The following is an 11,978-nucleotide window of genomic DNA, read 5'->3' on the forward strand; positions in this document are numbered from 1 at the left end:
AGTCAGATACTTTCAAGTCCTTGTGGATGAAAAATTCCTTCATGTTCTCATGAAAAGCTTAAAGACATTAAGTTCCACAGCAGAACCTCGGGGATCTTTTAATGCATTTCTTTCTTTCCAGCAGGTCGGTTTGGGGATTTCTCCTCTTCTGGCCGCTCAGCGAAGATGTCACGGCAAGGAGGGCGGGGCTTCACGGCGAGCAGCAGGAGGGTTATGGATTACTGATTACTGAGGTAAGAGATATGAAAGCTGTCAAAGGTCACAGTGGGACACAGACAGAAACAAAGACGGCAACTGAGAGAATATACGAACCACCTTCAATAGAACGCCTGTCCAGGTCAAACAAGCAAGAACCAGACACCTTCAACCGACCCAAGGACAAAGAACCAGACACCTTCAACTGAACCAAAGAACAGGAACCAGATACCTTCAACTGAACCGAGGACAAAGAACCAGACACCTTCAACCGACCCAAGGACAAAGAACCAGACACCTTCAACTGAACCAAAGAACAGGAACCAGATACCTTCAACTGAACCGAGGACAAAGAACCAGACACCTTCAACCGACCCAAGGACAAAGAACCAGACACCTTCAACTGAACCAAAGAACAGGAACCAGATACCTTCAACTGAACCGAGGACAAAGAACCAGACACCTTCAACTGAACCAAAGAACAGGAACCAGATACCTTCAACCGACCCAAGGACAAAGAACCAGACACCTTCAACTGAACCAAAGAACAGGAACCAGATACCTTCAACTGAACCAAAGAACAGGAACCAGATACCTTCAACTGAACCGAGGACAAAGAACCAGACACCTTCAACTGAACCAAAGAACAGGAACCAGATACCTTCAACCGACCCAAGGACAAAGAACCAGACACCTTCAACTGAACCAAAGAACAGGAACCAGATACCTTCAACTGAACCGAGGACAAAGAACCAGACACCTTCAACTGAACCAAAGAACAGGAACCAGATACCTTCAACTGAACCAAAGAACAGGAACCAGATACCTTCAACTGAACCGAGGACAAAGAACCAGACACCTTCAACTGAACCAAAGAACAGGAACCAGATACCTTCAACTGAACCGAGGACAAAGAACCAGACACCTTCAACTGAACCAAAGAACAGGAACCAGACACCTTCAACTGAACCAAAGAACAGGAACCAGATACCTTCAACTGAACCGAGGACAAAGAACCAGACACCTTCAACTGAACCAAAGAACAGGAACCAGATACCTTCAACTGAACCAAAGAACAGGAACCAGATACCTTCAACTGAACCGAGGACAAAGAACCAGACACCTTCAACTGAACCAAAGAACAGGAACCAGATACCTTCAACCGACCCAAGGACAAAGAACCAGACACCTTCAACTGAACCAAAGAACAGGAACCAGATACCTTCAACTGAACCAAAGACCAGGAACCAGACACCTTCAACTGAACCAAAGACCAGGAATCAGACACCTTCAACTGAACCAAAGACCAGGAACCAGACACCTTCAACTGAACCAAAGACCAGGAACCAGACACCTTCAACTGAACCAAAGACCAGGAACCAGACACCTTCAACTGACCCAAGGACAAAGAACCAGACACCTTCAACTGACCCGAGGACCAGGAACCAGACACCTTCAACTGAACCAAAGACCAAGAACCAGACATCATCAACTGAACCGAGGACAAAGAACCAAACACCTCAACACACAAAGTGAGTTTCAGCTTCATTCTTCTTCCGCTCCGTTTGTATCGGTTCTTCTGTTTTTAGAACGTTTCCTCCTCACCGAGATCAAAACCATCTGTTGTTTCAGGCCTTTTATGCACAAAGTGACTGTGCACCTGGAGGTGAACCCGAGAGAGAAGCAGCAGAATAAGAAGTCAGGAACAAGTGAAAACAGTCAGTCATTAAACAGAACACAGAAATGTACAGGTAACCCTCCCAGGTGAGTGTGGGACAGCAGCTGGTGATGAGTCCATCAGAACACAACACTGGTTCTCCTGCTGATGTTCCTTCTCGAGCACTGCATTGGAGAACGCTAGATAGCTTTGTTTGTGTTTGGGAGTGCGGTATTTAGGGTGGACCAGGATCTGCCTTAGCGTGTTCTTGGGTTTAAAACCACACGCATGTGGTGTTTGTTGAAAGTCCCCCTGATTTTCTCTGGTGCTCCAGACACATATGGAATCACAATCTTGTTGTTGCGTTTACTGGTCCACCCTTAAGACCACAAACCCAAACACAAGAAAAGCAATCTAGTGTATGCGGTCCAGGATTCTGTCTCCAGATTTCATTTGCAGCCTGTAGACCAGTTTGTTCCAGGGTCCACCGGTCTAACTGACTCCACGTAGTGGCTCCAGATACAGCAGGCTGCTCCCGAACGCAGCAGTTTCTGGATCTTGTGCTTTGCACCTGATGCAGAAGACAGTCTGGTCTGTCATGAGACCTGCAGCTCTGTTGTTCTCTGCTGATGTTTCTTTTGATTCTCCTCCAGGTTCCACTCTGCTGGATCTGCTGCTGGTTCTGCTGCTGGATCTCTGGGTGAGTGGCCATGCAGGGAAGAACAGGAACCTTCAGTGGACATTGCAGGTTTAAGCTCCACCAATGCCGTCGCTCCCTCTCCTCCCCTTCCCCTCCTCCCGAGCTCCCCAGACTCCATTACCCAGCAGGCAGCGGGAGCAGGAAGTACAGGACAGGGCAGGAGGCGGGACAGATGAGCTCGTTTCAGATCAACCGCATCTTAAAGGTGAGAAAAATCCATCATTCCAGGGATTAATCCACCAATCAGAGTACCGATCTGTGCGTCTTCTGTTGCCAGGCCAACGAATACAGCCACGCCCTCCCAAGTGGCCCCGCCTCCCATGGTGTCCTGGATTTCCATAGCAACATGTTGCCATCCAACCGCCCCGGCGAGGACCGTAGGAGCAACGCCACCTGCCTTCAGGGCCGTGGCGGCGTGCTGTTTGGCGTGTTTGACGGCCACGCGGGGGCGGTGTGCGCGCACGCCGTCAGCCAGAGGCTCTTCTACTACGTCGCTGTGGCAACGCTGCCGCTGAAGACGCTGACGGAGCTCGAACAGGCGGTGGAGGAGGAACGGGCTGTACCGCCGCTGCTGGAGTGGCACAACCACCCCCAAGACCACAACTGCCCCGACGGAGGAGCGATCTCCTTCCACAGCCTCCGGAACTACTGGCAGGAGAGGCTGGAGGACGAGGACGAGCACGAGGACGAGGTAACCAGGTGTCCCCACCACAGGTCTCCACTTGTCCAAAAGTACGGACCCAAAGATGGACAAATGGAAACCTGCCAGAACCTGCCACGAATTAAAAAAAGAAAAAGAGACCCGATCCTAAAGGGACCCACCAGACCTGATTAGAGTGAATATAATTTAGACCCTAGGCTGGGTCTTAGCTACTGGGATCCAGGTGGACCTGTGAAGACCTCTAAAGTAAACATCTGATCAAGTCTGTGTGCAGCCTGACACCTGGTGGCTGCCCGGCTGCTATTGGCTAATCTCTGCAGATGGACAGGAGACCTCAGTCCTTCTCCGTCTCTCTGCTGTCAGAGGGTTTAGTTTGAGTTTGAAACAGGTCTAAGAGGAGAGAATGATGTTTAGGATATTTTAAGATGTTAGATATCCCGTTTGTGCAAGGAGTGAATGTGTCCTTTATGCAGGTACCTGTCTTTTGTATCTGAGAGTAAGTGTTGAGAGACGACGATGTTGTTGAGTCCAAAACAAATATCCCTTCGGGGACAATAATCTGAAAATGACTTTTAGTTTTCACATGTTGTGATCTGTCTCCTCTCTGATTGGCTGCAGGATGGCGGCAGGGTGACATCAGCGATGGTCAACGCTTTCCGCCGTCTTGACTACGACCTTTCTGTGGAGGCCCAGGTCCACCTGTTCATGTCCTCACCCAGGTCCTCATTCTGTTCTTGGTTTCTGTCAGACCGAGTTAAAGCTGCAGTTTCATGTGTTTCATTTACAAACTTTGGATTTGGATAAAGTCTTTCTGAATAAAAGAGAGTTTGTGATACGTGTCCAGACCTGACATAACACGACTATCCTGTAAGAGTTCAGCTGAAGACAACATGAGTCTTCTCCTCTAACTGGCCTGGGACCTGGTTCTTCATAGAACCTGAACTTGTAGGTGGTGGGAGGTACTGGTGGGGGGTGCTGAATGTTTTTCAGCTTCTGAAGGGGGCGTGACAGAAACAGTTTGCTGTAGTAGAAGATGCCTGCAGATCTCAGCACCCTGTGAATTAGAGGTGGACTGTAACGGTGCTAGGTGGTCCGGGTTCTCTGCTGGATCTGCTGTTTTCACCCGGCTGCTTTCAGCTTTAGTCACCAGGTGCGTCCTCTCTCTGTCCACAGGCGGGTGTCTCTCCCCGGGGAGGCGTTGTCTCCGGCCTCCCCTCTCCGGGTGGCGATGTCTGGCTGCACGGCCTGCGTCGCCCACGTCTCCAACGGGGTCCTGCACGTGGCCAACCTGGGCGACAGCCGGGCCGTCCTGGGCGTCCAGGAACCCAACGGCCGCTGGTCAGCGGTCAGCCTCACCAATGACCACAACGCGCAGAACCCAGACGAGCTGCAAAGGGTTCTGGGAGAACACCCGTCGTCGGAGTGGAGGACGGTGGTCCGCCATGACCGCCTGCTGGGTCTGCTGCTGCCCTTTAGGGCATTTGGCAACGTCCGCTTCAAATGGAGCCCAGAGATGCTGAGCCGAATCTACGAAACACGACCGGATGTCCTGTCTGCGGTCAGCGAGGCTGTCCGGACACCGCCGCCACACTATCTGACCCCACCGTACCTGACCGCCCAGCCGGAAGTCACACGACACCGGATCAGACCCGCTGACAAGTTCCTGGTCCTGGCGACTGACGGACTGTGGGAGCTGATGCACCGACAGGCGGTCGTCCAGCTGGTGGGGGATCAACTGACAGGTGAGAGAACCGAGATCCTCACTGAGTCTACAGTAACATCTGAGCTTAGCCTGAACTGGACCGCACAGTGAAATAAAACCCGCTGTGTAAACAGAAAGTAAATGTGACGATGTGCGAAACACAACAAAACGTCTCAACCTCTGATGAGCAGTCTTTCTGCTATTTTAAATTAAATATGAGGTTTCAATATTTTGCACATCATTTCCATTTATTCATTTAGCTGATGCTTTTATCCAAGAGACTTACAGCTGCTATATGTGTCAGAGGTCGCACGCCTCTGGGGGTTAAGGTGCCTAGCTCAGGGACACATTGGTTACTCACAGTAGATTCGAACCCAGGTCTCTCACACCAAAGGCATGTGTCTTATCCACTGCTCCATCACCCCCCCCCCCCATCCGCGAGTAGAAAGTTTAAAATCTGGATTTGTTTATTTGACGGCAGTTTGGCGTTTATTCCAGTGATGGAGGGGCAGTAAAGGAGGTTCATACAGTAATACTGTATTACAGTAATACAGTAATACTCTAATCCTCCAATCCTGTAATCCCGTAATACTCTAATACTCTAATCCTGTAATACTCTAATACGTAATCCTGTAATACTCTAATACTCTAATCCTGTATTCCTCTAATCCCGTAATACTCTAATACATAATCCTCTAATACATAATCCTGTAATACTCTAATCCTCTAATACTCTAATCCTGTATTCCTCTAATCCCGTAATACTCTAATACGTAATCCTGTAATACTCTAATACTCTAATCCTGTAATCCTGTAATCCTGTAATCCTCTAATACTCTAATCCTGTATTCCTCTAATCCCGTAATAGTCTAATACATAATCCTGTAATACTCTAATCCTGTAATACTCTAATACTCTAATCCTGTAATCCTCTAATACATAATCCTGTAATACTCTAATCCTGTATTCCTCTAATCCCGTAATACTCTAATACGTAATCCTGTAATACTCTAATCCTGTAATCCTGTAATCCTCTAATACAGAATCCTGTAATCCTCTAATACGTAATCCTGTAATACTCTAATCCTGTAATCCTGTAATACTCTAATCCTGTAATACTCTAATACTCTAATCCTGTAATCCTCTAATACATAATCCTGTAATACTCTAATCCTGTATTCCTCTAATCCCGTAATACTCTAATACGTAATCCTGTAATACTCTAATCCTGTAATCCTGTAATCCTCTAATCCTGTAATCCTCTAATCCTGTAATCCTCTAATACGTAATCCTGTAATACTCTAATCCTGTAATCCTGTAATACTATAATACACTAATCCTGTAATATACTAATCCTGTAATCCTGTAATACTCTAATACACAAATCCTGTAATACTCTAATCCTGTAATCCTGTAATACACTAATCCTGTAATACACTAATCCTGTAATACACTAATCCTGTAATCCTCTAATCCTGTAATCCTGTAATACTCTAATCCTGTAATACTCTAATACACTAATCCTGTAATATACTAATCCTGTAATCCTGTAATACTCTAATACACAAATCCTGTAATATACTAATCCTGTAATCCTGTAATACTCTAATACACAAATCCTGTAATACTCTAATCCTGTAATCCTGTAATACTCTAATACTCTAATCCTGTAATCCTCTAATACATAATCCTGTAATACTCTAATCCTGTATTCCTCTAATCCCGTAATACTCTAATACGTAATCCTGTAATACTCTAATCCTGTAATACTCTAATCCTGTAATCCTGTAATCCTGTAATCCTCTAATACGTAATCCTGTAATCCTCTAATACGTAATCCTGTAATACTCTAATCCTGTAATCCTGTAATCCACTAATCCTGTAATACTCTAATACACTAATCCTGTAATATACTAATCCTGTAATCCTGTAATACTCTAATACACAAATCCTGTAATACTCTAATCCTGTAATCCTGTAATACACTAATCCTGTAATACACTAATCCTGTAATCCTCTAATCCTGTAATCCTGTAATACTCTAATCCTGTAATCCTGTAATACTCTAATACACTAATCCTGTAATATACTAATCCTGTAATCCTGTAATACTATAATACACAAATCCTGTAATATACTAATCCTGTAATCCTGTAATACTCTAATACACAAATCCTGTAATACTCTAATCCTGTAATCCTGTAATACTCTAATCCTGTAATACTCTAATACTCTAATCCTGTAATCCTCTAATACATAATCCTGTAATACTCTAATCCTGTATTCCTCTAATCCCGTAATACTCTAATACGTAATCCTGTAATACTCTAATCCTGTAATACTCTAATCCTGTAATCCTGTAATCCTCTAATCCTGTAATCCTCTAATACGTAATCCTGTAATACTCTAATCCTGTAATCCTGTAATCCACTAATCCTGTAATCCTGTAATCCTGTAATACTCTAATACACTAATCCTGTAATATACTAATCCTGTAATCCTGTAATACTCTAATACACAAATCCTGTAATACTCTAATACACAAATCCTGTAATACTCTAATCCTGTAATCCTGTAATACACTAATCCTGTAATACACTAATCCTGTAATCCTCTAATCCTGTAATCCTGTAATACTCTAATCCTGTAATCCTGTAATACTCTAATACACTAATCCTGTAATATACTAATCCTGTAATCCTGTAATACTCTAATACACAAATCCTGTAATATACTAATCCTGTAATCCTGTAATCCTCTAATACACAAATCCTGTAATACTCTAATCCTGTAATCCTCTAATACACTAATCCTGTAATACACTAATCCTGTAATCCTCTAATCCGGTAATCCTCTAATCCTCTAATCCATAATCCTGTAATTCTCTAATACTCTAATCCTGTAATCCTCTAATCCTCTAATCCTCTAATACTCTAATCCTGTAATCCTGTAATACACTAGTCCTGTAATCCTCTAATACTCTAATCCTGTAATCCTGTAATACACTAGTCCTGTAATCCTCTAATACTCTAATACACTAATCCTGTAATATACTAATCCTGTAATCCTGTAATACTCTAATACACAAATCCTGTAATACTCTAATCCTGTAATCCTCTAATACACTAATCCTGTAATACACTAATCCTGTAATCCTCTAATCCGGTAATCCTCTAATCTTCTAATCCATAATCCTGTAATTCTCTAATACTCTAATCCTGTAATCCTCTAATACTCTAATCCTGTAATCCTGTAATACACTAGTCCTGTAATCCTCTAATACTCTAAACCTCTAATATACTAGTCCTGTAATCCTCTAATACTCTAAACCTCTAATATACTAGTCCTGTAATCCTCTAATACACTAATCCTCTAATCCTGTAATACACTAATCCTCTAATCCTGTAATACACTAATCCTGTAATACACTAATCCTCTAATCCTGTAATACACTAATCCTCTAATCCTGTAATACACTAATCCTGTAATACACTAATTCTGTAATACACTAATCCTGTAATCCTGTAATACACTAATCCTGTAATCCTGTAATCCTCTAATCCTTTAATACACTAATTCTGTAATACACTAATCCTCTAATCCTGTAATACACTAATTCTGTAATACACTAATCCTGTAATCCTGTAATACACTAATCCTGTAATCCTGTAATACACTAATCCTCTAATCCTGTAATCCTGTAATACACTAATCCTGTAATCCTGTAATACACTAATCCTGTAATCCTGTAATACACTAATCCTCTAATCCTGTAATACACTAATCCTCTAATCCTGTAATACACTAATCCTGTAATACACTAATCCTGTAATACACTAATCCTCTAATCCTGTAATACACTAATCCTGTAATACACTAATCCTGCAATCCTCTAATCCTGTAATCCTGTAATACACTAATCCTGTAATACTCTAATCCTCTAATCCTGCCTGACAGCTCCAGTTTTAACTGTTGGGGTTGGGCGCTGAAAGGAGCGGAGAGAATAACCAGTGGAAATTGTTTGTGGCTCTACAGGCCTTCAGCAGCAGAGACCCATAATTCCCGGCGTGGGCACGACGCTGGGTGGCCTGCAGCGCCTCCTGCTGGAGAGGAGGGGACGGGTCATGTCGGTGCTGGAGGACCAGAACGCTGCCACCCACCTGCTCCGCCACGCCCTGGGGGATGATGGGTACGGAGCGGTGGCACCAAACCGTCTGGCCAAGATGCTGAGCCTGCCGGCAGAGCTGGCCCGGAGGTACCGCGATGACATCACCATCACCGTCATCCACCTGAATGAACCAGACCTTTAACCAGAACACCTGCTCAGCTACCTGCTGGTGACAGAACAGAAACCTTTCCTCTGAACTCTGCTGCCCATCTCTGCTTCTCTGTGACTTTTAATAAGAATTAACTCTGGGTTCGGACGCTGATGTTGTTTTTCCTCCAAATGAAGACGTTTCTATTATTTTGTCCACCCCATTTTTTAACTAAGGGTGAACTAAATAACAGAAAGAGTGTGACACAGCAGCACCAACTCCCTCCTCCTCTACCTCGTGATGCAGAGCTGCAGAGACAACGCAGAGCAGACAGACGCATGCAGCGTTTAACTCTGACCAGAGAGGGGAGAGACGTCACTGTCAAGAGTGTCCCTGAGTGAAACCCTGTAGCTGTGTGTTCGGGGGCATGGTCACTTGTCCCCCCCCACCACCTATATCTTATCACATGTGTAATATAATAAATCCATAAAGACGCCTAAAGTTCAATCGTGTTCCTTTAATGCTGCAGTGTCAATGTTTTTACATGACGTTCATCAAAAGCCTTAAAAGTAATTCCCTCACCTCCATGATGAAGAGAACATTAGAACATCTGGCTGTAAACATGAGAACTTTATTAATATCATCAGCTTCTGTCACTGCAGAGCATTCCAGCATTCTGATTGGCTTATCCTGGTTCTCTTACCCTGACCATCCCAGCCAATCAGAGGCAGAGTAGCGTCTGCATATCTAAAGCTGCTGTAGCTGTTCAGAGTGGGTGGTGTGAGGGTTAAAAAGCCTGCGCAGAGTTGCATGCTGGGACGGGGCCGCCACCTGTGCCTATGAGCCTCCCAGTTGCTATGGGGATACCTGTTGTGTAATTTTCTCAAATCGGTCAGATCTGAAGGAGAGGGGAGGAGGAAGAGGAAGTGAAGGTCACTGCCAGGTGACCGGAGAAGCGAATAGCCATAAGCAGAGTAGATCCAGGACCTGGACTGGTGACAGACCCACACCCGGACCCCGTCTGTGACCTCGTGTTTGGACTGAGAGCTCGTACAGGTCAGGCGGCCTGAACGAAACCGAACAGAAACATTCAGGCTGTTTCACTGAGTCTCAGGCGGCGGTTTGATCAGTCGCATCGTAATTCTATGCTATTCCTATGCTAATGATCATTTCTCAACCTTGTCTTTTACCTCTGGCTCAGGCGAATTCAATAAATTCAATGTGTTGCTTTTCAAGGTTAACTGTCTGATTATTTATTGATAAGGGGGTTCCTCAAGGTTCCACTCTAGGACTCCTTTTGTTCTCGATTTTCATTAATGATTTATCGCACATTCGCTCAATCTGTAAGGTTCATCTTTATGCTGATGATACTGTAATTTACACTGCTGACTCTGATATGCTGATGATATGATCCAGAACAGGTTACAAGCTGACTTTATTATGACGCAAAAATGGCTTCACAATAACAAATAATTTGCTGAAAAGTCCTGTTGTATGTTTGGGACGAGGCACAGACGACCTTGTGCTCTTAACTTGCAACTTTATTTTGAAGATGGGTCCTCCATGGTAAAATTGGAAAAATGTGGATTCTGAGCTTACCTTTAAACCTCACATTGATTATATCACAAAAAGAATATATGGCCGTCTCAGTTCACTCTATAGATCTGTTAATTGTTTCACATTTGAAGTCAGGAAAAGGTAAATTTCTTCATATTGCCCCTTATTGACTACGCTGATATCATCTACATGAACACTAGTGACTCTGTTCTTAAGCCACTTAATGTTGTCTTTAACTCTCTGTGTAGATTTGTTTTGAGATGTCCTTTTACAGTTTTTCTCAATTGTTTACACACAAATTCTGGTACTTGAGACACAATGACCATAACATGTAACTCATTCACCAACCCCCTGAACCAATACTGCTAAACTACAAGCACAATTCCTGCTTTACACTCAAATTGCAGTTCTAAAACACACTTTTTCAAAACACTACACACAATTCTCTGCTTTTGGCACAAGTTTCATGCAGAAAATATCTTGTTTTCACAAGGAACACACTGCCATTCAAATATGCACACTGACTCAAGGCAAACACCCGTCACACAGTTTTCCAATTAGCAATCAGAGCTTTAGCATAAAAGGGCAACAGGTGAGCTCTTCAATGGAGCAATGGATGCCAACATTGGAAACAGAGGCAGAGCCAGAGGTGTGAGAGTGAGAGGACGAGGACGGGGACGGGGACGGCCAAGGACGTTAATCTCTGATGAGATCTGAGCCACTTTGGTTGATCATGTGGTCAACCATGGTCTAACAATGAGGGAGGCTGGGCAAAGAGTACAGCCAAATCTGAGCAGGTACACTGTAGCATCCATCATCCGGACTTTCCGAAATGAGAATAGGTAAGAAATCTACTCTCACTAGCAAATTGCAGTACTGTATTACAGTATTGCAGTACTATAAACAGATCCAGGACCTGGACCGTGTGACAGAACCAGGTCTGTCTGCTGGCAGGTACGCTGGTATCTGCTGCTGCAGCGCGTGGAGAAGAAGAAGAAAACGGCGGGCGCTGTAAACAGAATGTTACCCATAATTCAACTTCCTTTCCCTAAATAAACACCACGTCCACGTTCTCGTGAGTTTGACTTCCTGTTTCTCCCTCTTCAGTCTATTTTTTACTTTCCTTATTGAGAAGCTTCTCGTGACTTCCTGATGATCATTAGATTAGAATCACTGATCTGGAATCAGACCTCACAGCTGTGGGCTGAGCTGGACGTGGTCACCCTGACAACCCTGAGTCCAGTCCTCTC

At 44.3% G+C, this 11,978-nt stretch overlaps 1 protein-coding gene across 1 annotated transcript; it reads left to right on the forward strand.

The window, feature by feature from the left end:
- The first annotated feature begins 1,474 nt into the window (after positions 1–1,474).
- Positions 1,475–10,041, forward strand: LOC119885392 (pyruvate dehydrogenase [acetyl-transferring]-phosphatase 1, mitochondrial-like). The gene is made up of 6 exons (XM_038695415.1): positions 1,475–1,727; positions 1,828–2,757; positions 2,830–3,243; positions 3,832–3,932; positions 4,387–4,955; positions 8,951–10,041. Exons 2-6 carry the CDS (start codon positions 2,563–2,565, stop codon positions 9,223–9,225), a joined length of 1,554 nt encoding a protein of 517 aa, XP_038551343.1. The 5' UTR covers positions 1,475–1,727; positions 1,828–2,562; the 3' UTR covers positions 9,226–10,041.
- The last annotated feature ends 1,937 nt before the right edge of the window (positions 10,042–11,978 follow it).

The sequence above is a fragment of the Micropterus salmoides genome, unplaced genomic scaffold (genome assembly GCF_014851395.1).
Source record: "Micropterus salmoides isolate LMB-PRFRI ecotype aquatic unplaced genomic scaffold, ASM1485139v1 Ms_hic_scaffold_4, whole genome shotgun sequence".
NCBI lineage: Eukaryota > Metazoa > Chordata > Actinopteri > Centrarchiformes > Centrarchidae > Micropterus > Micropterus salmoides.

Coding starts and splice junctions, on each gene's coding strand:
- LOC119885392 (XM_038695415.1), top strand. CDS start 2,563: ATGCAGGGAAGAACAGGAACCTTCAGTGGACATTGCAGGTTTAAGCTC. Junction 3,244..3,831: donor AGGACGAGCACGAGGACGAG/GTAACCAGGTGT, acceptor GATTGGCTGCAG/GATGGCGGCAGGGTGACATC. Junction 4,956..8,950: donor GGTGGGGGATCAACTGACAG/GTGAGAGAACCG, acceptor GTGGCTCTACAG/GCCTTCAGCAGCAGAGACCC.